The sequence below is a fragment of the Meles meles genome, chromosome 1 (assembly GCF_922984935.1).
Source record: "Meles meles chromosome 1, mMelMel3.1 paternal haplotype, whole genome shotgun sequence".
NCBI lineage: Eukaryota > Metazoa > Chordata > Mammalia > Carnivora > Mustelidae > Meles > Meles meles.
Window position 1 is genome coordinate 152,089,266 of NC_060066.1, and position 25,875 is coordinate 152,115,140.

At 45.7% G+C, this 25,875-nt stretch overlaps 1 protein-coding gene across 2 annotated transcripts in view; it reads right to left on the reverse strand.

The window, feature by feature from the left end:
- Positions 1 to 376: 376 nt before the first annotated feature.
- The window catches only part of ST6GALNAC5 (ST6 N-acetylgalactosaminide alpha-2,6-sialyltransferase 5), a 172,964-nt gene continuing 147,465 nt past the window's right edge, over positions 377 to 25,875 (reverse strand). Inside the window, exons 3-5 of one of the 2 annotated variants that reach the window (XM_046007163.1) lie at positions 23,359 to 23,768; positions 16,797 to 16,904; positions 377 to 4,941 (exon numbers count right to left, since the gene is read on the reverse strand). In XM_046007163.1, coding sequence (XP_045863119.1) covers positions 4,710 to 4,941; positions 16,797 to 16,904; positions 23,359 to 23,768 — 750 coding nt within the window. In that variant the 3' untranslated portion in view covers positions 377 to 4,709. Of the gene's footprint in view, positions 4,942 to 10,239; positions 10,326 to 16,796; positions 16,905 to 23,358; positions 23,769 to 25,875 lie in introns of those variants that run through there. The other variant, XM_046007172.1, reaches the window with a different exon arrangement.

Here is a 25,875-nt window from a genome sequence, read left to right on the forward strand (position 1 = left end):
CCTCCCTTTTGTAATTGAACCAGAGAAGTCAGAGCCCGGCCTGCTTCTACATATGTTATAGCATTTGTCAATATTAAATTTAATTTGTGCTAAGAGCAGCTTGCTAACAGCGAGAACACAAAGCTTGCCGAACTTCACTTTGTGTGTTCAGTACAGCCAACATTAACAAACCTAATGAATTCAGCTACATTATCCTATCCAAATCTAGGTCAGTTCTGTTGATTAAAAATGTTCTAGGTTTGAGGACTGACCCTGTAAAAACCCACTTAAAATTTAACTACTTCATCACCTTTTCTGTCTCCTGCACTTCTCAAATGGAAGAATATGTACCGGTTACCAATCCAATGGGCCACCATTAAGAGGTCATCATCAACAACAGACATTTATTGAGCGCCTATTGTGTGCAAGGCACTGTACTAGGCATGGGGCTACAAAGACAAAGGAGAAACAGTCCCTGCTCTCAAAGAGCTTACAATCTAATTAGACTAATAGGACACACACAGAAAGAGACAGGAACAATAATACAAGGTAGCATAGAATATTAGGGCACTGAGTAAAAACAAACAGGATCACAGACTTTTTTTGCTTTTCTATGGCGGCTCAATACCCTGAGTAGGTGGGGGATTCGTGAGCTGGAGTAGACGGTTTGCTCGTATTCGTTTTCAAACCTGTAGACACTCTCTCACCTCTCTCCACTCTGAAGCATCTTCTGGCATGTGCTAGAACCCAGGCAGTGGATTTACACCCCCCCCCCCGTGACTTAGTATTATATAGTTCTCTCTGAGGTGGCCTTTTGATAGGGTGACCCACTGTCCCAGTTTGCCCGGGGCTTGTCCTCTGTTTTAGCACTGAAGATCTGTCCTGAAGCTCCTCCCCGCCCCCACCAGCCTGAGGGGAACCAGGATGGTGCTTCTGAACAACCTAGTCCTGGAGCCAGATGTCTTCCTCCCACCTACTGTGCTCATTGCCTGGCAGGACCCACCCCAAACCTGTTCCCCAGGTAGGTCTCTAGTTGAAAAACCTACAAGGAAGACCTTAACAGCCTCCAAAGACCACTGGTTGAAGAGCCCAGTGTAGACAAACAATGAGGAGAGAATGATGGCCGAAGGATGGGACTGAGGTCCCAGAGAGAAGCAGGGAGGATGGAAGGAAGGATTGGCTCAGGGACGAAATATGCAGGAGTGTTACCCTCACCTCCTAACACGACAGAGAGAAGAGAAATCTCAGAGTAAGTCTGAACTAACAGTCTGAGTCATCACCCCAGTGGAAATCAGGGTGTATTTCCGAAATGCGGTCACCTCTACATAAGGACAACTATTTGGGTGGGTATTAAACAGGTACAGATATGTTCACATAAGACTGCATGGATCCTGACAAAATTCTTGTTTGTTCCTTCCACTTTTACTTAACATTCACTTAGCTTCCCAATCAATAATTCTAACTTTTGAGGTGAGTTTTTACTTCAAAGTGAGATGATATCCCTCAGTTTTAATGTGATTAAAATAGGTCACTAATGGAGAATACTTCAGGAGACAAAGGGAGTCTGTCCAGAGAGGTGGTGTTTGGCCTCTGAGGCACATACCAGCAATGGGTCAGGGTTCGGAGAGAACCGCAAATTTCTCTTTCAGGTACAGTATTTTGTGTTTTGCTTTCCTTTATTTTTTTTTCAAGATGAGCTCTCACTCTGAAATCTTAGGACCTTGGAAGTTCCTGAATCACTCTGGTTTTATGTCTAGCCCTTAGGAGCACATCCCAGGGTTAGTGAAGCACAGGGACTTAGTTACCAAACACCCATTAACCATAATGGAAATCACGCAGCAAAGTCCCCATGCAGCACACTGAATATTTACCTCCTAATGTTCTTTTAATGTACGCTTTCTTGGGTGAATATTTACTGTAGAATATTAAATGTAAGATTCCTATTTTTATGGGCCATTTGAAGTGATTGATTTTGTTTGTGAATTCCTGTATCTTTGCCCATAATGGCTATCTATTGTAATGGCCTCTGCCAAATGTTCTTGCATTGAAATAACAGACGCCATGGATCGGCCAGCTGTGGCTTTGTATTACTGGGGTCTTAAAAGCGAGGAGGTAGCGGATGACACAGCTGGGAAAGAAGACAAAGGTGTATAACATAACGAGTATGACTCAGGCTCCCAACACAATTGGATATTGAAATCACTGAGGTCTGTAAACATGGTTCTGTCATCATCTTTTATATCAGGGTTGATGTTTAGTGGTTTTGAATGGTGTTGAGACCGAGAGTCAGGAAATGATAGTAGCAAGATAAGAATTCAATTGCCCATGGCCAGCTCCGTCGGCACAATCTATCAGAATTCCAGGCATATTCTTGAAATGCTATAATAAAAACCACTGCCCAAGTGATCAGTCTTACACCTATTTATACCATATTTGAAAAAAATATGAATTCCCATACTCCCGTATCTTAGCTACATTTAGATGTAAGCTATTTCCCAGTGAAGCCAGGGGTTTACAGAATTTGTTTGCTTTACACTCTTCTGAGTATTTGGGAAGAAGGAAGAAGTTACAAAAAAGATGCAGTTATCATACGGTCTTAAAACAAAAACAAAAACAAAAACAAACAAACAAAAACCAAACCAAATCCTAAAACCTAAAGATAGCACAGGCATTTGAGATATTACAGATTAGGTAATACAGCTACATTTTTGCAGGTCCCAAATATGCCTTTCCAAATTTCCATAAAAATAAAAGTTGTTAAAGGAGCTACTTACATGTGAACAACATAATGTCTTCAAGTAATGGTAAAGATGGCCTATAAATCCATCACATGAAATTCATACTCTTTTTCTTATGTTCACAAAGGATCGTGTGTCCGGAGTCCATGCCGCAAAAGAGATTGGGCTGGAATGATGTTCTACAGTCTCTTTAAAAAACTACGAGAAAGTCTGAAGAACACATACGTTTCCATTGTACTGGCTTTTAGCAGCTCAAGCTACACCACAATAATATCAATTTTGTTTTGTTTCTGTCCTATAAATATCTGGACTGTGTTTACACCCCAACCACAGTACCCCATATGATTAGTAGTAATAGTTAGTGCAAGGGAATGGAATCTTAGTACTAAGTAAGGAAAGCAAAAGGAAGTGGCAATGTGAAAAAAAAAAAACCTTCTTTAGTCACAGGTCAGGTCAGGTTCTGTGAAACAATGTCGGTCTCCACACGTAATACTTGCTGGCGCCTTTTAATTTGGCATTGGAAAAGCACATGCCTTCTAAGTCATGTGGAAAAAAAACACTGGTATATATCACTTGCTTAAATGATGGTCCTTCATACTACTCTCTTGGCTCTGGATAAAATACGTCCTTCATACTCCTCCAGACCAGGGAATGGCTGTGACTATCATGTGAGACTTGCAATGAGTGAATCTGAATAGTTCACAGGATAAATGAGTCATCTGATAGGGAAGCTCCTTCTCTTCTCACAGACTCAGAGAAGGACAGTTCCTTGCTCCTATAGCCAGGGAACACCACAGACGTTCTCTCTCTCTTAGTTTTTTGCCCTCCCCCTTTTTGGGGTTCAAGAAACACCAGAAAAGCGGGGGGCAGACTGTAGTCAATGGGGACCAGTGAGGAAGTTATGTTTTTAACCACAGAGGGAGATAGTGGCGGGGGGGAAGACCCCCTAAAGTCAGGCTTTTGCTACTGAGGAAACCCCATCAATCCACGTGCAAGGTCCTCAAGTGGGTCAAGAAGAGGCTTACAGAATTTTAGATTTGGAAGGAAACTTATACTGTCATCTGGTACAGGGACATCATTCTCACACGAGGAAACTAGGGTTTATGCCAAGTAACCTACACCAACTATTACTAAAGACAACTATCTTTAAGTTTCTTTTGTTAGTATCTTTTTGTTGTAACAACACAGTTTTTGGTTTTCGATTTTGTCATTTGGAGCATTTCTTTACGTTAGAAAATGTCATAGCTCTTCTTGAAGGTTCAAAAAATGCCAACTCGACATTTCCAAGCCAATCAACTGCTAACAACGAGTGTCGTGAACGCAGTCACTCACCAGCCCCATTCTAGGTGTCTTCCAACCATCATTCAGGGTTAAAGAGTTAAGAAGGATAAATTATCACATAATCATAATCTATAAAAATACTGGCCTAGAGTACACTAAAAAACTTTTAATAAATAAATATCGGGCATTTGCTTTATGAAAGTCAGTGAAGATGTGCTCTTCAGAAATCATGTCCATACTTTCAGACTGCTTTTTACAAATCACACATACAGAGCCCAACAGATGACAAAGATTATAGATCAGGTTAGGATACAACTCGATAGAAAAAGGTCTTTCACTGTGGCATTTCTACAAAGGAACACAACTAACATTGTTGAGCTGCTCATGCTTCGGTTTTGAAGGCGATACTTAAAGAGATCCAGAATGTTCTTTAGACCACGGCAGCATCACTGACATGGGTGTTTAACTCCTCAGGTAACCCCTTTTGCAAGGGATGACACTCCTGCGGACATAGTAATTCTGGAATTTTCTCCTTACACACCAACCGCAGTGCTTGGTGGTCCTGCTTCTGAACCATCTGTACATGTTGCTCATGGAGGAGTTTCCTGCTCCCGATCCCGTCCCTCTCGTGTGTCTGCTGGCTCTGGAAGTTCAGCGCCCTGGCGTCTGATGCAGTAGGTACTTGAGGTTTTGGTCTGGCACCCTCACTGCTCAGAACACGGGTTTATTCTCCGGAGGCTTTAGAGCAAGTGATTCTGGTTTCCAGTCTGGCTGAAAAAAGTGAATGTTGAATGTCCGTGCCCAGTTCTTAAAGACCCGTTTCTCTGTGATGAAGCGGTGATGACTGCCCTTCCGTCCTCGCTCGTGGGAGAGGTACATGGTGCATTCGTCAGGTCCAAATGGTTCGTAATAGTGGTAAGGTACTGATGGGTGATTGGGATCCCTGTAGGAGGAAGATGAGATGACTGAGTAAAGAGGGAAAAACCTCCTGTGACTGATGAAGCTGATGAGCACAACACGTATTTCCAAGTCAAGTCAATTGCAACAGAGGGTTTTCCTGATGTGTGCACAAGAAGCAAGTGGAAAGGTTTTGAGGTTGTGAAATAAATGTTTGAGCATCACTATCAAAGAGAGAGATTAAAAGTATACTACGGGACGTGCAGGGGTTTGGGACTTAGAAAGCCCACGTTGCTAAGACCCCCACTGTAGTTCCTCCACTCTAGCCCTTGTAGTCAGCTCAGCATAAGCAGCTACAAAGATGTTTACAAAACAAAAACACACCACATTTCCCTCCCATCCCCCCGCTCCACCAAATCCTCCAGAAGCTTCTAATTATAATAAAAGTGTGGCTTATAGGGTGTTACATGAGGTGGTTCTCTCCAGAGCTTTCTTCTAACCCCGGCTTGCCAAACATGCTCCAGCCACGCTGGCCTTTCTGGTCATCAGCTCTGCCAAACTTGACCTTTAGGCCTTGGCACGTGAAGACAGTCACCTGGTTGTAACACGTTTCTAACCAGTTCATCCCTTCTTACTGCTGGGTACTGACTTCAACATGTCCTCTTCAGAGAGGATTTACCTCACACCTTTGTGCTCCCTTTGTGTGTGCTCGCTCTCTCTCTCTCTCTCGGGTTTATTTTTCTTACAGCATTAATCCCTCTCCAGAATTGCTGCTGTTTACTCTTTATATGTTCATGAGGGCAGGCCTTTGTCTTGTTCTTAGTAGGTGCTCAACAAATAATTTTTAAATTTCTGTTGTTGACAGAAATTTGTATGGCGTTGAAAACTAAACAATAAAACCTCTAAAGACAATTTCTCTTCCAACATGGAAAGCTGATGATCCTAGTAAGCACGATGCCACCATTTCCTTCTTGTTGCTCTAGGTAGACAATGGACCCACATCCAGAGTCTCTAAATCCAGAAATTCCAAATCCTCAAATCCTTGCACTTAAGCCCTATAGCCCCAACAGTTTTTCCATTTCTCTATCCCTATTTCACCTCAAATGAGAAATCCTGGCTTATTTCTTCAGGTCAGTGTGCAAAGGATTAACATGTTGAGGCAGTTGGGTGCCCTATGTTACTAAAATATCTAACTCCCAAAGAGCCCTGGTCTCACACTGGTTTCCATTCTAGTCCAATCCACACCACCTCTTCCATGTTGAAGTCTATGATGGAATTAGTCAAGGTATCCCAACAGGCAAACCTTCCCGCCTTGAGCTACGCTCACCAACTGGTTCTGACATAGAGCTTCAGTGCTTCTCTTAAAAGGCGCAGGCAAATCACCTTTCCATGCCCGGTGCCCTGGGGCCCCCCACTTGGGTCACTCGGGCTCTACTCTAAGTACAGTACCTTTGTTTCCCAGAGATGTTCATCCTGCTAGACACCTATTTGTTTTCTTCAGACAAGATCAATACACAAATAGCTCCTGGAGTGGCAACTTTACCGAGGTCAGGGATCGAAGTCTTTTATCAAGAGGGTGTCAAGTTTGTGGCTCTGACAACAATAAACCTTTTGAGCTGCCTCTCCTCTGAGGTTAAAGTTCTTCCAGGAAGAAAGATTTATTTTTGTCATGCAGCATTTAAACGTTCCTCCTCCTGGGTTGGATGCTATGCTGAATTAATACTTTGCATCTGCATCAGGCTTGTCTCAGAAGTATCTCTGTGTTCCGCAGTGACACATCAGATCCAACCCTGTCTAGCTAATACAGATTTCACGTCTTTACTTACTCCAGACATTGGAATCCCCTTGAAGTTTTAACAGAGGCTAATTTCCACACAGAAAATGCATTCTAGGAAGAATTCAAGCTGGAACTGACCACCATGGAGAAAAGAATAAACAAGAAAAGATAGAAATTTGTGAGACAAATGTCCCCAGATTCATATGGCACAATTTGGGGAACAGTGCCAAATTCACCGTGGCATGGTACACTTGGAGTTAAGCTTTTATTCCAATATAAATCCGGTTTTAAATCTGATTTATCTGCACTTTGAACATATTACTGGAATCAATCTGATTAAAGAAACAATTAAGCTTCTAAAAATACCGTGAGATTGAACTGGCACCTAGGAATACAGAGAAATTGGAAACCAGCTAATGGATGCTAGAAGATCAGTTTCCTTATTCAGGAAGACCATCTCTTGGAATGAAAATTTATCTGGCTCCCTATTGATCCCTTAAAAGGAGAATTAAATTTACACATTTAATTGTTATGATTTCCAAGGTATCCAAATAAGTGGGATTGTTTCCACACTTTAAGACTCTGCCCAAATGGCCGAGGAGTGCTTTGTGGGCCTTGAGGGCAGAGCCGAAGAGCGTGTGGGAACAGCCCTCCCGCTGGAAAGCCTGCCACCCGCTGTAATCCACCGCTGCGTCCTTCCCAGAATAAGGTCCTCATTCCTTAGGTCTTTCCTCAAACCTGACTTTAAAGACTGCAGTAGCTTTTTCTCCTTCCTCCTGACCCAGCAGCAATATACATCAGCAGAATTTGCGCACCAGAAGGCAGTTGTAAAGGTGGGTCTGGCACCCCAGTTCCTGTTTGTGGGGGGCCAGGAGAAGCAGAGGACGTGGAGGTGTGAGGGCGGAGATCATCTCAGAGCCAGTTTCCCAAGGAGCCACAGCCTGTCATCAGCACTCTAAGGGTCACCTCAGGAATAAATCCTGCAAAAAACAGTGCAGCAGAGGGTTTTTGTTTCTTTAGGGAGGAAGCAGGGTGGGGTGAGGGGAGTCATGAGAGAACGAACATTCAGTGCACACAGGGAGCTTTAAAGAAATACCGCTGCCTGTGTCCCACCTCCACAGATTCGGGCTTAATTGATTTGGAGGGGGTCCCAGGCATGGCAATTTGAAAAGTGCGTGAAGTTTGAGTATCAGAGTAAATAATGGTAGTACTGGATTATAAACCCCATATAATAAAAGAAATACCCACGAGTCCATGATGATATCAGTAAATAGCTGAATCTATAAATAAACAGGGAGGAAGAAACGGCATTTCCATATAGAAGAATTCCAATTACTAAATCCAGAGAGAATGAGGGAATAGAGAAATCACCACTAAAACAGCCTTGCAACTGTTGCAAGCAAGGTGCGCCGATGAATGAAACATTAGTGGGGGAAAATGATGAAGAGAAATAGGTTATTTACATGAAGTATCTCCCCCAAGATATTTATAATGACAAAGGGAAAAATAATAACTTCGAGGTGAGTAAACCCAGCAAACACCACCTTAGCGAGGCAATCGAGGTTAACACTGCCACACTGAGACATCTGACATCGTATGTCTGTTGACACGTGGGATGCTGGGAAGGGCTTCCTGCTCCTGTGGTACCCTCCCCAGGAATGCACAGCCTCAACCCGATCACGAGAAAACATCACGCGAATCCAAAGTGATGGACCTCCCACAACAATGACCAGATTTCTTCAATGTCGTGAAAGAGAAGGAGAGGCTGAAGGATGCCATGGACAGAAGACTGAGAGCCAGGATATGTAAGTGCGAAGGGGTCCTGGAGTAGGTCCTGGAGATCAGAGACCTCAGCAGGAAAACTGGTGAAATCTGGATAAAGTCTGTCATTTAGGTAAGAGTTTTGCTCTGGTGTTAATTTCTTAGTTTTGATCATTGGACCATAATGATGCAAAATGTTAACATTAGGGGAAGTGGGGTGAAGGGTATAGAGGAACTCTCTGTGCTACTTATGCAACTTTTGGTAAGTGTAAAACCTTTTCAAAACAAAAAATTAAAAAAACGACTGTTAATGTTGAAAAGTGCCTTATGAGGGGCACCTGGGTGGCTCAGTGGGTTAAGCCTCTGCCTTCAGCTCAGGTCATCATCCTAGGGTCCTGGGATCGAGCCCCGCATCGGGCTCTCTGCTCAGCAGGGAGCCTTCTTCCTCCTCTCTGTCTGCCTGCCTGCCTCTCTGCCTACTTGTGATCTCTGTCTGTCAAATAAGTAAATAAAATCTTAAAAAAAAAAAAAAAAAAGAAAAGAAAAGTGCCTTATGAGATTCTAAATAGACAGCCAGGTTGAGGACGGCTGATTTAGTGAGGTTCTTGCTAAGCTCAGGGAGGGAGCCTAAGGTCAGTGTCATTGCTCTGTCTGAGGGCTGAGCAGCCGGCGGGCAGGTGGGGTCTAGGGCCATCATGGACCATCATCACTCATGGACCATCCTGGGTGCCGGACTTTAGTTACCTTTTCAGCACCAAACAGAGCGCTCGGCATTTGACACGACTGAATCCTCACAACACCCCTATGCCAGAGGTACCGTTCTGACCCCAATTTCAGAGATGACAAAACTCATGCATGGAAAAATTGAAGACGTTTCAGGGCTCAGATCTGGACCAAAGTGGAACTCCTAAGAGCGAGGCTCTGTATCTTGGAAAACCTGCTCTACCAGGTGGATTTCTGTACCAATGGCACCTGCTGGAACCTGATTTGGAACGACTCTGTCCTCGCTGCGTTCTCCCGAGCACCTGCGGACAGAGGCGCCCCATGCTCCGTGGACACCCCGCAGCCCGTCAGCGAGAGCAGCAGAGCCCTCGTGCTCCCTGAATGTTATACTCGCGAATATTAATGGTGACGGGAGTTTGTCATGTTCCATCTGTGAATCTCCGACAGCTAAGCTGTACAACCGGCAGAAGCGTCCTAATGTCAACACGCCTGCGAGAATCCTTCCAGTTCCAGGTGTGATCTGGGTGGACCTGGATCCGTTAGTTGGGGCTCAACTATCCACAAGGCTACAAAGGTGCCAGGAAGGGAATGGTGGCTTTGCCTCTCTCTAGAGCTCTCAGTCTCTAAACATGCTTCTATGCTGGTACAGTACGGGGCATCCAGTAGGTAGTCAGGAAACGCTTGTAGAATAGAGCTGACTGGACAGCTGTCAAGTGTCTAGAGTGTTCTGAAATTAGCTTGCATCGCGGGCGTTAGGGATACTATGTAGCATCCCGAAGGAAATGCTCCTAGAGCAGGCCTTCCCACACATCTGCTTCAGCCCGGTGGGACCTGCTGAGTCCCCTTTACGCTGCTGTCTCTTACAGCTTCTTTTGGAAGGAAAACATCTATACCCCTTGGAAGCCAGTGGACTAAGTCTGGTGACTCTGGGGCAGACAGAGCAGCGAGAGCCTGCCGCTGTCCACCCTTTCTGGGGCAAAGAGCCGGAGTGAGTCGTCCGGACTCCCACTCACCCTCCACGACTCCAGCACCTCCGGTGGTGTTACAACATCTCTTCGTAGATCCATGGTACCCACAGGGAGGAAGGTGATAGAAACACCCCGGGACTGCCAAGAGTGGGTCAAATCAGCGCAAAGACAGAAGAAGGAAATGATGGCAATGAGAACTGTCTGGGAAAAAAACACAACACTGTATCTGAAGTCTACTTCATAAAATGTGAACCTCCTGGGTGCATTACCATTCCCTACCTGTCTCTGTAAGCATCTGATTCTACACAGTGGACTGTCGCCAACTAGAACTTTCCCTGTTACACTGGCAGCTTTATTAATGTTCGCTAGCTAATAATTCTAGTAGAATCAACTCTGATATTCACGATACCTTTGAGATGTCCTTCACATTATGGATGAGATATTAATTTAGTTCCATGACAGTGATCACTCTGAGTCATTACTCTGCTAATTAATACTCAAGAAACGACGGGTGACAGAGAGTTGTAAACTTGGTAATGTGTTAAGTATGACCAGAAATAAGATTATTAGGTAGAATTTAAACGCTTGGCCCATTATTATCACAAATAATTTACAGTGGAAAATGAGATTAAAAATACCATAATTTAGTTTGGAAGGCAATGATAACACATTTTTTTTTCATTGCAATTTATAGACCATCTGGATAGAATGGATTTGGCTTTCCGTATGAGATGGCATGACTTAAGGGTCTACTGTCCACACAAGAATATATTTTGAGACTGTCTGGTACAACGTGGCATTAATTTTCCCCAGCTTTCAGAATACCGATGAGCCTGGAGCCCAGGGCTAGGGACAGGATGGAGACTAATTGCCTGATGGCTGAGCCCGTCTGTGAAGACCTAGCGCTCACTCCAGCTGAGTACGACGAAACAGGTGGCTGCCACTGATGTCCTAGGACCCTTCGGATTTGAATTGGTCATTTGCTAATTATATTTTTCATTCACTGGACACTTCTGGTCTTGGGATAACAATAGAATCAGTTTCTTACACACTGCCAAGTTAACGAAGGTTTTCTTTATTCACTGAGTCAATCAATACTGAGTACATACTATGTGCCAGACACAAGAACAAGTCCTGAAGACGCAAGTCTGGACAGAGCACTGACCCCTCCTTTTGATGAGACCACAAGCAAATAAAGGATCCCGACAAACTGGGGCGGCGGGAGGGGGGGGTTGGCAGAGGGCCCAGTGGGGGCTCAGGCAGGGTCTGACAGGACTGAGGAAAAGTTGCAGGAGGAGGGCCTGCTGCACTGAGACTGTGGAGGGAGGTCCCGGAGACCCTAGCTCTGTCACTTCCCTGCCCCGTGACCCTGGACAGCTGTTTTAGGTCTTCAAGCTTGACATGTGAAATGACGAGAGTAATGTTTATCTCATGGCATTACCACAAGACTTCCACGAAATGGCACATGTGTTCATACTAAGCACAGGACCAGCGTGTGGTATGTGCAGAAAAATAGCCATTAATACTATCGTAAAGAACCAGCAGTGATGGGCCAAAAGAAGAAGGAAGGACTGGAAATTCCAAGCTGAGGGCCAAAGGCCAGAGGTCTGCAGGGAGAGCTCCTTTCTAAGTTTTCCCTACAGCAAAAAGAAGTCTGTGTGGGAAGAAGAGGGGGAGAATAGAGCAGATGAAGCCAGGCTCTGGAGGGCTGTGTGCTAAGCCAGGAGGTAGGGATTCTGTTCTAAAAGCTTTAGGGAGGTGGCGCCTGGGTGGATCAGTGGGTTAAAGCCTCTGCCTTCGGCTCAGGTCATGATCTCAGGGTTCTGGGATCGAGCCCCGCATCCGGCTCTCTGCTCTGCAGGGAGCCTGCTTCCCTTCCCCTCTCTCTGCCTGCCTCTCTGCCTACTTGTGATCTCTGTCAAATAAATAAATAAAATCTTTAAAAAAAATAAAAAATAAAAGCTTTAGGGAGGGCGCCTAGTTGGCTCAATCCATTAAGCATCTGCCATTGGCTCAGGTCATGATCCCAGGGTCGTGGGTTCGAGCCTCACATCGGGCTCCCTGCTCAGCGGAGAGCCTGCTTCTCCCTCTCCCTCTGCCTGCTGCTCTGCCTACCTATGTTCTTTCTGTATTTCTCTGGATAAAATCTTTAATAATCTTTAATAAAATAAAAGCTTTGGGGAACTACTGAGGGGTTGAACTGAGTCAGATGTAGTCTCTCCAACAGCACAGTGATGTCTGGAGAGGAAGGAGAGAGAGCAGACTTGGGGACAGCAGTCAGGAGCTACTTCAGCACCAAGCGACAGAGGGAAGGGTTACGTGCTCGTCAGACGACCTTCACCCTGTTAGATTGAGCCAGGTTTTGAGGAATGCGTCCGTCCATTTATAGGTCCACTGCTCCCATCTGTGGTTTTAAATATGAATGTGGGACTATGAGGAGTCCATGTGCTTAGTAGTTTAGGGACTACGAGAAGTTTTCTTGCCAAAGAATGACTCCTGGAAGCAACTCAGGGCCTTTGGGTAGAGGGGTAGGGAGGCCAGACCTCTGGGAGAGCTGGATGGAAACGGGGAGCTCTCGGCTTGCAGGGGCGAGCTTGTCCACCCTTATCCTGGAAACCGGTCCCTCAGGGATTGCTCTGCTGGTTGCTCCCCCGGGGAATAATTTAGTCCCCTACTCCCTCTCATCTTCTGTTCCCTCCCTCATGCTATGCATATGGTGGCTGACGTTCCCTTTGGGTCACTGCCACCTTAGGCTGACAGAGACGACCACAGAAGTAGCCCAGTGTTCGGTCTCTCTGTGCCTCGGTTTCCCCAGCAATAAGAAGGCAATGATTAGATTCTCCTGAAAGGCGTGTGACCGGAGAGCAGCAGGACTGTAGCTCACACCGGAGGCTGTCAGAGCTCTTATTTGACAGGCAACCTTTGACCGAGAAGAGCCTGGATGTAAAACAGATAGAAGTGGGTCTGCTCTTGACGGAGGGGGATGGGTGGGCCCGGTCGTCCTTCTCTCTTGTCCCTGTTCCACCCGGTAGGGTCAGAGGAATGCATACAAGGACCCCTCCGAGTCTGGCAGAAAGTCAGAGGCGGATGTTTGAGGAAAGCTGCGGGTCAGATGCTACTGACGGGCAGACAGTGTGGATTTTCTCCCACAGGCACCTCGTGAGCCTTCTGGCCCTTTTGACCCAATTGTGTCCAAGTGACCCTAAGGGGACTGAAGGCAGAGACTCTGTCTTATTCATCCCTGATTATGTGCTCAGTACCCAACATGAGTCGGTTGAGAGAATGACGTCTCTGTGGTTAATTTAGCAAATAACTCCTTTTGAGGATACTAGTTGCGTCTTAAAGTCAGAAATAGTCGATTTACCCACAATCAGCAGTTGGCTCTCTTTTTGCTTGCTGAAGTCTGGCCCCCGTGCCTAACTCTTCAGTCTAGCGAGACACTGGGAAGCCACAGAATGGGCAGGTTCACTCGAGCCACCCCATGAGATGATGGCCTGTGGGATCTGGAGGCTACGTGCAGCCCAGTCCCCGTGGGACAGAAAAGTGGCATCCTGTTCATACAAGAGGCCACACAGGTCCTTCCCTCTCTAGAAGCCGGGCTCTCCTCACCCCCTGGGAATCATGTGATACCACTTGCTGGACATCTCCTTAAAATGTGGTAATGGGCACCCACACTTGCATATTAGTGCGTCCCTTCACCTGATAAATTTGTGCGTGTCTAATATACACCATGCTTAATATACGCCAAGCCTTCCTCATCTAGTATCTTATGAGATAATCATAGAAACCGTCACAGTAAGTACTGTTGTTGCCACCATTTTAGGGATACGGAAGCTAAGTCACTATACTACAGAGATAGTCAGTACGTGAGATAGTATGTAACTTGCCCAAGATCACTAAGGTCAGTAAAGTCAAGTAACTTTCTCCAAGTCACATAGCTTCTGAGCAGCAGAAGTGGTTATTTTCTCTTCTTTTTTTGGAAGAAGTTCAGGGCCCTTGGAGAATTTAAGTTCCAGTGGGCTCAAACAGCCTGAGCTCTGCTATCTCCCAGAAACTTCCATACCATTCCTGGGTCCTGGTGAGAGCTTACCTCCTTAAGTCCTAGAGCCCAGGACACATGAACCCTACTTGGCCCTTAGAGTTCTCGACTTCTTCCAAAATAAAAACAAAAGGGGGAACGGCTAGATGAGCAGCAGGACTGACTTCCAAGTTGCTTTTTCATTCTCCAGTGGTCGATACTGTCTGCGAGGGTCCTTTGACTCCAAGTGGCTGTGCTGTGTTCATTATGTCTTCGTGCAGATAAGGCTTATGGTGAGTTTCTAGAAGGCAAGAGCTGTGCCCTAGTCTTTGAACCCGCCGAAGTTCTTAGTAACTTTTGGGGGCAACTCTCAAGTACTTAGGAAAACATTAATAATTATTTTATATATCTTACAATATCATATTAACGTATTAGTACTATTCATAGCACCAATCGTCTTTCCTGAGCACAAGCTGTGTGCAGGACACTGAGTCAGACATTCTACAGTCCATGATCTCATTCAAGCTTCACCACGACCTGCTGGCTTTTTTGGCTGTTTTCTTATTACCATCCTGTACATAAGGGAAGCAAGACTCAAGGTCATGGGGTTGCTAACTGGGTGGTTCAGCTAACCTGTCACGGAGACAAAGGTTACAGGAACTTGGGAGGCAGCGTGTGCCGCTCCTGGTTCTTCCCTTCTCGGCCTCCCTGAGCAGAAATTGCGACTGAACAGGGCACTCCCTGCAGCCTCACCGTGTCTGCTGCCCGACACCCGGCACTCTTCTCCACTTGCTCCGCCAGGACACAGAGTACAGGGGTCCTTCCAAAGAGCTCTTGGAGAAAGGGTGTTGTGAGAGCACCCATCGAACCTTCGGGAGGGGAACTGGGGAAAAGAATGCCTGAACCGGTGACCCCATAAGGCTCACCAACAGTCTCTTGACCGCCTTCTTAGGGCCATCCTGAAAGCTGCTTCCCTCCTAGGGACAGTCGTGATGAACTAACCCGGAGTAAGAGGAATGACAGGTTGACTTGCTTTTCATTTGTTTTCCATAATAAATGGAATATTTCCTTGAACACTAGAAGTCATTAACATTTCAATTTATTCATGCTCTTTCTCTCCGGCATCCTGATGGCAATATTACATAATTACACCTGCCGTATAGCTATCAACTTTGACGGCCCTTTGTGTGCCCATAAGCACCTGCTCCCACTGCCCTTGTTAGCCTGTTGGCTTGAGGAGGCAGTTGGCTGTTTTGTTTTGTTTTTTTTTTCTTTTACACTATCCTACCTTCTTTCTGCATATGGATTGCTAACTAGGGAAGCAAGGCCAGTGAGTTAAGTGACGAGGGACTGGGTGGGGATCCAAGCTAACTCTTGCCATGTATAAGGTGCTGTTCTGAGCACTTTACATCTACGAACTTATTTCATCCACTGATGACCTCATGGCCGAGTCTCCAGGATCACTACCTCCACTTCTAAGGAGGAGGAAGCTGAGCTCCTGAGAGACCGAACAACTAGCTCAAGATCACACTCAGTTAGGAAGTGGCCAGGCAGAACCGACTGGAGCTGACCCCAGAACACACAGCCTTCCTCACACCACGTCCCTCCTGGGGACCAGGGAGTCTAGGCATCTATCAAAGGCCTCTTCTGCCCAGCTTTCTCCTCTGTGCCCTGACTCTCACAGACAAACTGGTACGGCCGCTGTGTCGGGTCTCTGGGTTAAAGAGAGTGGGAGAAACGTGGCAAAGTGGTAAATGAGCATGATTAAGTCCTCTCGTACTTGCATCCAAACTCCCAACTTCAGATTCCGTGTAAAAGGCCGTGGCCTTCAAGAAGTCATTAGGTTTCAAACACACACAGGTATGAGCAGGCATATATTTTAATGAGCAAGTTCAAAATGCCCCCCATCCCAGGTTTTGCCATTTGAAGATCAGGATGGAGGCCATGAGCAGGTCATCAGACATTCCCGAAAAGTAGGGCACTTTCTGAACGTACCGGCATCGCTACTCTCAATCACAGGTGGATTTTCAAACCAGTTTCCGCAAACCAGGCCCTGAGGTTTTCCCAGTACGGCTGAGCGTACGCACCCAGTGCTGGCCAGGCCTGTACCGGGGGAGTGGACTTAAGGTAGCAGGGGAGACATGTGTCTGTTCCCTTTAAAGTGGTACATCAAAATCATTATGTCTGTGCTTTTGGCCTTAGAAGTACAAACCAAGGCTACTGACGTAGAGAGGAAAAGAGGCTCAGAGCAATATTTTAATTTTAGCAAATAGGCCTTACCGTCAAAGAAATTGCCCTCTTTAATTCATTAAAAATTACTGCATTCCTTTCAAATGAGAATAAAACTAATATTCCTTAATGCTTGCTCATCATTAATATTATGCCAATTATTTCATTCCTTGTGGTTGATAAATATTCAGAGGATAAATGAAGCCCACAAGATGGATTAATTCTCCAGCAGTACAAACAAAAACTTTCAATATTTTATATCACATAATTAAATGCTGTTTGTTGTTTCTAGCACCAGAACTTGGGACGTGTTAATTAATTGCTTCGAGAAGACAGTTAGACATGTTTCATGGCTGATATCTGGAATCAGACCCTTGTAAGCCCTGCACAACCGCTGATGAATCACACTTGCAGAATAACCCTACCTGCAGAAGTCCGGGGGCACCATGCCATACACATTGATCCTGTCACAGAGCTCCAGCGCGATCGTCATCGTGAACCAGCCAGTGCTGAGCCAAGTGTTGGAGATCTTCCTGGAAGGAACAACAAAGAAGTCCACAGGCTGCTGAAGTCCTCATTACAACCATGACCATCTTAAATCCTTTGGGGAGCAAGGCCGAGTCTCTCTCTCTATCCATCTGGTAAACAGCTGAAACTTTACCAGGTAGAAATCGCTCACCAATAGCATCGTATTCCGCAGTGAGTGATAAATGACATCCGTTTTCTGCCATGGTGGGTTATGACAGGAAAGGGTGCTCAAGCGACTTCTACATCTATAAAGATGATGACTTCATCATCTTTAGCGAAGATGAGAGTGTTTCAGGGTCTAAGTGTGTAGGACCACAACCCAAGCTTTTTAAGGTGACAATCCCCACGTTCAACCCTTTATTAACTAGAATACTTGACTAATTAGAAATATTCCTTGTTCCTCAAGCAGGCTGAATAATGAAGAGGTTATTAAATATGTATAAACACACAGATGTGACTAGGTATTGACTGATATCTATTGATCGATCAAACAATCTTGGGGTAAAAGCTTGCCTTCAATTAGACTAATTAACATTGACATCTTGATTGAATGTCTTTCCTTTTAGGAAGAGTGCATTCATTTGGGAAAGGGCTAATTACTAGAGGAAAAGGACCACAGGAATGCTTATGCTTAATTGAGCATTTGCTTTATTTTACCTCAGAACATCCAGAGCCCTCTAAAACTTTTTTTTTTTATTAGAAGACTGAATTGACAAAATTTAAGGAGTGAATGTGTGTGTTCCTAAATTCACTCGTTTGCCCATTCAAACACCTGTGCTGAACTCCAGCCACGTGCCACGCCTAAGGATAACTGTGGAGATGTAACATCAAGGTCTAATTTGACCCTCTGAGAATGACTCGGTCTACCATGCTTTGCTGCTGTGGATATTAATTTCAATTCTTAGGGGGTTGCGGCTTTTGCTTTTTTTCCCAGTGCTTATGGTATGCCTCATTAGCCGGTTTCAAACACCTTATCCCCAAGGTCAGACTGTCTGACTTTGCCCGGCCATAGCACCATATGTGATGTGAATACCAGAGTTACTGAAAAGCTTTTCTGCTTGCACTGTGTAGCACCCCTCTTTGAGAAGGAAGAAGGCTTTTTGCGAAATCATTTTGCATTATTTCCATTTCACATATGGGCCCCCCAATCCCACAAAAAAAACCATAAAAGCAAAGAAGCATAATAAGGAGTCTTTTATCTTGTCAAATACCTGACAGGATTGGGTGATGCAGTCATGATGAGTTCGTGGTTTCCACTTTGTAGTTCTTAATCCCTTTATTCATTTTAGCTTTCCATAACGTTGTCCCCTGACCCAGTACTAGCCCCAGGAGTACATTTTTTTAAATTTATTTTTTATTTTTGTAAAGATTTTATTTATTTATTTGACAGAGAGAGAGAGAGACAGTGAGAGAGGGGAACACAAGCAGGGGAAGTGGGAGAAGGAGAAGCAGTCTTCCTGCTGAGGATCCTGGGATCATGACCTGAGCCAAAGGCAGATGCTTAATGACTGAGCCACCCAGGCGCTCCAGGAAGTACATTTTAAAAGCCCCTAAGGAGGAGAACATCATGGGTTTGTACGTTGGCTGTTCTACCACAGGCCAGTGGAATGACCTGAGGTGGGTTATCGCTCATCGCTCATGAGCCCGGACTGTCCATCTGTAACACAGGCCTGGGCTTCCTGAGCTACTCCGGGCACTAAGTGAGAGAACACCATAAAAAGAGTCTAGTATGGTGTGTTGATACATCAAGACTCCTTCCTCCTCTCTTTGTTGCCAGATTGGAGCAAAGAAGCAAATAATTCAGCCATTACTTTCAGTGTGTGGTTTTGTTTTGTTTTGTTTTTTTAGCATCCCTGAAGAAACTGCTATCCTTCCAACTCCGCTGCTGGCTCTGGTGTGGGATCCACCATCAATCATCAGGGCAGGAAGGACGAAATTCTGGAGCCTCCAGCCTACAGAGCTATTAACGATCCTCTTCTTTCCCCCAAGGCTGTATATTCATAAGGCAGCCTGGTGGCTCAGTCAGTTGACCATCTGACTCTTGATTTTAGCTCAAGGTTGTGATCTTAGGGCCGTGAGATCAAGCCCCGCGATGGGCTCTCTGTTGCCCGTGAGACACTTGGAATTCTCTCTCTCCCTCTCCCTTCCCACCCCTCTCTCTTAAAAAACCAACCAACCAACCAACCACTATGGGACTGAAGAAGGTGAGGCAGAGCAGAGTTAGCTGACTGAGGAAGGGAAAGGGGAAGGTCTCTTGCCTCAAGTTAGAATCTGTCTTCACCCGCAGGGCTGTGTGGTGCAACGGCCAGGTGTTCTAGACTCACACTGGGTCAGTGAACAACCGAAGGGTTGGGAGGCCCAGGGAAGAGACCGTGTCCCTGTGCTTTCAGGGTTGTCGGCAGCGCCAAGAGTGTTCTCCCCGTGGCAGAAACTCCCCGTTCTCTTGGCTTTCTTTTGCGAGATATAGTAGAGACTGTCAGGCACGGCCAGAAATACTAGAGAGTGTGGCTCTACAGAAAGAGGTTTCGTGGGTAGCAATGGGGGAGAATGCGCAGCGAAGGACAAAAGAAGCCCCCGTGAAGAGCTCTTTCAGATGCCACTTAGAATTCCCCAGACCCCAGAAAGAGTCGTCTTCTGGGATCGCGTGCTATCCAGCTGCAACTGCCTTGTGCTGTCGTTCGGAAAAGATCTGAACTCTTTTTCCAGCAAAGGAATATCTACTGTTTTTACACTTAATCAGCTATAATGAAGGAATGTGAAGAGCTGTCATGTGCTTATTAGGGAAAATGATCAGATATTCTTTTATATGATGAAGTAACACACAGAGCTGATAATTCTACAGTGCACACTAAATTACAATTAAAGGCCTTTCTGCTCCACCAGAATCTCATTTATAATCTCTATGGAAATACTCTTCCTGCAGTTATTTCATTTATGCTTCCTTTATCTAATTACGATAATATTGGTTCTGAATCATATTTTCCTAATATACCCTTATTCAATTAGAAAGTTATTTTCACGTACAGTTACTTTCTGATATCCAAGAATACCACTTGGCCATCTCCGTCATTTGTCACACTTCTTAATTGCAGATTCTTCCTGGGCCATATTTTCCCCTCCACTTTTAAGTAGAGTGAAACTTCTATAAATCAAAATCTATTGTTTTTTTTCCCTCCCAAATAACGGCCTGAATGAATGTTCTGATCATGAGATGTACAAAATTAGACATTCCGCATTTTGGGTACCTATTTGGCTGGGTTTCAAGGAAAACATACAGAGAAGAAACATTCTTGGACCCTCCCCCCACATGTTTTGTGTTTTAATGTTCAGAAACACATTTGTTCTGAGGGGCTATTTCTACCTTGGTTCTCTTAGCTTGGAGTATCCACGTTAAGAATATGGGCACATGAGAATACTGAGTCAATACAATATTAGCCCCTTTAAGACAGGTTCCTAAAGGTAAGAGGCACAGAGATTCCAGAAGCAACAATGTCGTTTGGCACCCTACAACATCCATAAGTGTGAGTCCCCTGAAAAAGAACTGTATGGAACCTTGTAGATGGATGTCTGCACGTGAAAGGCCCAGTAGCCCGTACACAAAGACTTGGTTCCCTCTACCAGTTGGGTTCACCAGAGAGACCGACCCACAGAACAAAGTTTTCGCTGGTCAGAATTTAATAAGCTTAGTGAAAAAGATATATCTCCATGTGAGCGTGTTTCCTGAAGATCTAAGTGACCAAAGGGTGGAGTGATTAGTCTCCAAGTTACCAACTTAAAATAATCCCTTAAGAAGACGCAGGACAAAGTGTAGTTACCTTAAATAGCTTAGACTGCAGCCACGTTTCAGGAATTCTTAAATTTAGCAAACAACCATTAAACTACAAAGAGGGAAAGTGTTTTCTATTGAGGAGCGTTACTACTTATTTCAAATTTTCCAGAGAGCAAAAATGAAACTGTAAATAACTCCTCTCATTCTTCTTCCCTTATAAAATGCTCTGCTAGTTAAATAACTCATTCAAATGTGTGACAGTCCCTCCTCTGATTTGTGGTTTTTACAGGGCAGTAAAATTGGATGTCGTGATGACCAGGATCCCCTATGTGATCTGCAGGCTGGGCTAACCACAGAGGCCGCTGGGCCAGCAGCCAGCTCCCCCCTCTTTTGTTCATCACATGCCATGCTCACCCTGGCCTGGACCTGCTCTTAAAGGGTCCCAAGGTTTCCAGAATTTAAAAAGAATGGTCCTCCTTACAAAGAAGTTGGGGCAAAGCTTTGGTCTTTCTCTAAGACCCTGCTCTCTGATAGTAAGTTCCCCAACCTAGCCTAACCATGGATTTCATACTTTATGTTCTTCATTTCGTTTATCGTGTCTTTTTAGTTTTAAGAAATCAACCTGGCAACAGTTTTTGTAAGGGAAGGGGGTAAATTATATCATTAAATATATATTAATTATAAAATTACATGTTTTAGAATTAAGGAAACAAATTTAATCTTTAGACCAGTCCTATGAGCCTAGTCGCTATGCCCTTTTCTCATCTGAGGTCACTGCAAGTTAGATAACTTGTCCAGGGTCATGTAACCAGTGAAAGATAGAGTCAGAATTCCAGCCTCGAGTTGTGTATTTCTACAACACTGCACCATGCCTTTTGATACCTAGCTGTCCTTTCTTTTTCACCTAGCTTGGGCCAGCTGGTGGCCCTTCATCTCGGCCTCCTCAAGGGCCACTCCCCGACCCCCGCCAGTAGCCCTCCGGATTGGAGCCTTAAAGGACTTTTCTCCAACCCCTTGTGCGTTCTCTCACCTCCGAGCCCTGTACCCACAGGGAGGCTTCCCTCCCCTTCCCAGCTTCTTCTTTACCTGGATAAATACTTATTGGCCCAGGTCTCAGCTTAACTATATATATCCTTTGGAGAAAGACTTTTCCTCATTCCCTCAGCTCCTAGGCCAGTGCTTTTCAAAATATTTTGACCTATAACAAGAAATAACACTTCACATCACAACTGAGATTATACACATATGTGCGTGTGATGGTTTTCATTTCATTTTATTTTTTAAAATGTGTTAATTCAGGGACATCTGGCCAGCTAAGTTGGAAGAGCATGTGATTTTTGATCTTGGGATTGTGTATTCGAGCCCCACATGGAATGCAGAGATGACTTAAATAAATAAAACTTGAAAAAAGTGAACAGGAGCACCTGGGTGGCTCAGTGGATTGAGCGACTGACTCTTGGTTTCTGCTCAGGTCATGATGTCAGGGTCCTGAGAACAAGCCCCGGGTCGGGCTCCATGCTCAGCAGGGAGACTGCTTGAGATTCTCCCCTCTCCAGCCCCCACTCCGGTCCCTCTGTCCCCTATGCACATACCTGTCCTCTCTCTCAAATAAATAAATGAATAAAATCTTAAAAAACATGAAGTGTGTAATTCAGTGGTTTCTTTTTTGTGTATTCACAGGGTTGTGCAATCATCACCACTATCTAATTCCAGAACATTCTCATTACCTCAGAAAACCTTATATATGTATTTTTATGTGGGATGACTGCGGATATTGTTTGTTCTAGTCCATCTCATTCCATGCCATTCTATCCCACTGCATTAAAAAAAAAATCTTGCCGTGACTCACCACATTGATTTCGAGTCCCATTACTGAGCAGTAATGGATAGTTTGCAAAACCTGGCCCTGGACCATGGCAGGTCTCCCCATCCTGCATGTCACAGCACTATTTTCTTTCCTTTGCTTGACGCTTAGCACGTGGGCCACTGCTTGGCGAATGCTTGCACACCTGGCGAAACTTTATATTCCGGGAAGGGAGGGCCTAGATCTCTCTTGTTTTCGACTGTATCCCCAGTGCCTGCTACAGTGGAGGGGTAGATACTCATCAAAAATCGATGCACTGGGGGCACCTGGGTGGCTCAGGGGGTTAAGCCTCTGCCTTCAGCTCAGGTCATGATCTCGGGGGTCCTGGGATTGAGCCCCACAGGGAGCCTGCTCGCCCCTCTCTCTCTGCCTGCCTCTCTGACTACTTGTGATCTCTGTCTGTCAAATAAATAAATAAAATATTAAAAAAAAAATCGATGCACTGAATGCATGTTTGCTTCGAAAGGGAAGAATAAACCCATACCCTCCCTGAGGTCGGCATTCACACGAGTAAAAGGAAATGCAATAAAACTATTATCTTGCACTGACTACAGGGTAAGCGAGCAACTGTGTAGCCTGCTCCTCCCAAATAAAGACTTGGCCTTGAATTACCCATGTAGAGTCTCAGAGCTTGGCTAACTTGGTCTTAATGAGTTCGGTTTGAGCAGCTGGGCAACCAGGGCCCCCTGGAGGCGAGCGCTATCAATGGCATGAGCAGCGGGGCCCCCACAAAAAGCCTCAGCCGAAGTTTTGCTTTGGGTGACTCCACCAGCAGCGCGGCCAGGGGCGCAGATGCGGCCCCGCCCCTCCCCGCCAGGCCCCCTACCTGTCTTTGCCGGTCTCCCGCTTGAAGAGCTCGTCGAACTGCAGCATCTTGTGGCGCGTGGTCATGAAGGCCTTCAGCCGCGGCAGCACCTGGCTCAGGAGCTGCAGGTTGTTGTAGACCTGGCCCTTGCCGTCCCTCCGCATGTAGCTGCTGGGGCCCCAGAAGATGAACACGGTGCCCTGGCTTACGTTGAGCAGGTCGTGGCGATTGCGGAGTATCCTCTGGATGCTGGAATGTGCGATGACCCGCAGGCTGGTGCGGCTGCCCACGTCGCGCCCGTAGCCGCGCGTCGGGGCGTCATTCATGCGGATGACACACTCTGTCTGGTCTATCTGGGGGCCTTGCCGGCTGCGCAGCAGGTGCCCCGAGCTGGTCACCAGGGCACAGTCCCCGCAGTGCATTTTCAGGGGCTAGAAAGCAGAAGGGGAAGGACGTCATCAGCAGGCCACCCTCACTTGGCATCAGCGGGTCATTTTGCTGCCGCTGAAGGATGCCGGGTCCCCCTCTACCCCTCCCATGTCAGCATCTATCCCTGCTGCTGGGGTCTCATCAGCCCTTCCTTTCATTCTCTCCCAAAGCAGATGACAAGACCGTAAGAAGGCTTGCACTGACCTGTCAAACCCTGGTATTAAATAACCAAATCCCCATATCAACCCTGCAAGGTCGCTGTCACTGCCATTTTACAGAGGGGCGATGTAAAGAAATCCGCCCAAGGACGCATAACTAGCAAGTACTGAAGTCACGCCTTCAAACCCAGGTCTTCCTGAATCCAAAGTTACCCCCAAAATGAAGTAAAGACTACACTACCATTTGCTCTGACATGAGCCTGGAAGTTCTTAAGTCACCTTATTGAAAGTTAAGCGCGTATCAATATTCTTGGCTGCTGTACAAACATGTTTATCCTGAATAAACATCGCCTAAGAATCACATGGCAGGGGGAGGGAGGAAGACATGCATGTTGTAATCCCTCAGATGCCATAATTTTGAAAGGACAACTAGGATAGTTTCTCTGTTTTAAAAGGACAGGGAGCAAGACTGAGTTGGTCCATCTTCAAAAATGTAAAAACAAAACAAAATCCCCAAGCTCAGAGCACCGACCTCAGCCGGTGAACACGTGCCCTGTGGCACCCACCAGGGACAACTCCAATGACAAGGTTCATTTCAACACCTTGAACCAATGATTTGCTTTCTGAACGCCTAAGTTCCCACACATTAAACATTCCCCTGTTCATGTTTAATGAGAAATATCTCTTAGTTGCTGTTTGCAGATAATGTAATTAGGGCCGGAGGCCAAGGCCGGCAAGTGCACAAGAAAATGACAATCAAGAATGGTCTGAAGGAGAGCTGCATTGTTACACGTGCCCCAGAGCCTCGGCCCTTCTTCTCTGTGAGCGCTGAACAGGACGCGCTGGCTCCCTGCCTGGTTTCGGGAAGTCGCATCCTGCTTAGTGCTTCTATTTACCCTGGGAGTTTCCTGAGCCATAGCTCTGCCTTCAGAACGAGACAAGGGTACCTGAGGACAGCCACCTTCCCACACTGCATGGTCGTCAAGGGCACCAGCTCTGGGGGGTTATACAACCGGTCCAGCCTTGTCTCCATTACCTATTAACTGTGGGACCTTGGCAAGCCACTGACCTGTGAGAATCTTGGGTTTCTCATCTCCAAATGAGGATAATGAATGCCCCATTCTATCTTGGTTGAATGAAAATGCACATAGTATTAGACCAGGCCATTTGAAATTGCCAGTATTTGAAAAATAGCAGTTGCAGGGGAGTGGGGGTGAGCCCAGTCTTTACATAGGAGCCGGCGCCGTGATCATTGGGTAATGAGACCCTTCTTGGGATTACCTGTTGGAGTGGAGTGATTGCAGACACTCACTAAGTCGGTGCCGATCACTTCGGGTTGATAATTGACATAGAAGCTTATGAAGTGGAGATTCTACCGTTGCAAATCTCATCATTCATTTGACACCCAATTACTCTTAGGTGACAAGCACTATTATGGGCAGTGAGAATGCAAATGGAAGGCAAAAACAGAAACCCTTCGAAGTTTACACTTAAGTGAGGGACAGTAGGTCAGTCAAAACATGCAATAAAGTGTGAGAGGATGAGGCCTGTGCCAAAGTCTTAGTCAAGGGGGCTGTTTAGAGCACAGCAAGGCGGGGGGAGGGGGGCAATGGAGAGAGAGACCCTTTTGCTAATAGCGATGAGATGTCTCTATGGGCCAGACACTGTTCTGAGCTTTTTATATAATTGCATCAATCCTTCAAATAATCCCATAAGAAGGGCATTATATTATCACCCTTATTTTACTAATGAGAATTTTCAGGGATAGGGAAAGTAAGGAGCTTGCTCAAGGCCATACAGTTAGGAAGTGGTAGAGCTGGAATTCAAACCCAGGAAATCAGACTGCAGAGCCCGTAGGATTAACCATCACGGCACCACGGTGCAGTAGAATAAATCGAACATGTGCCATGAGATGTCTTCTTAAGTCATTGCCTTCTTTCCTTCCTCTCTC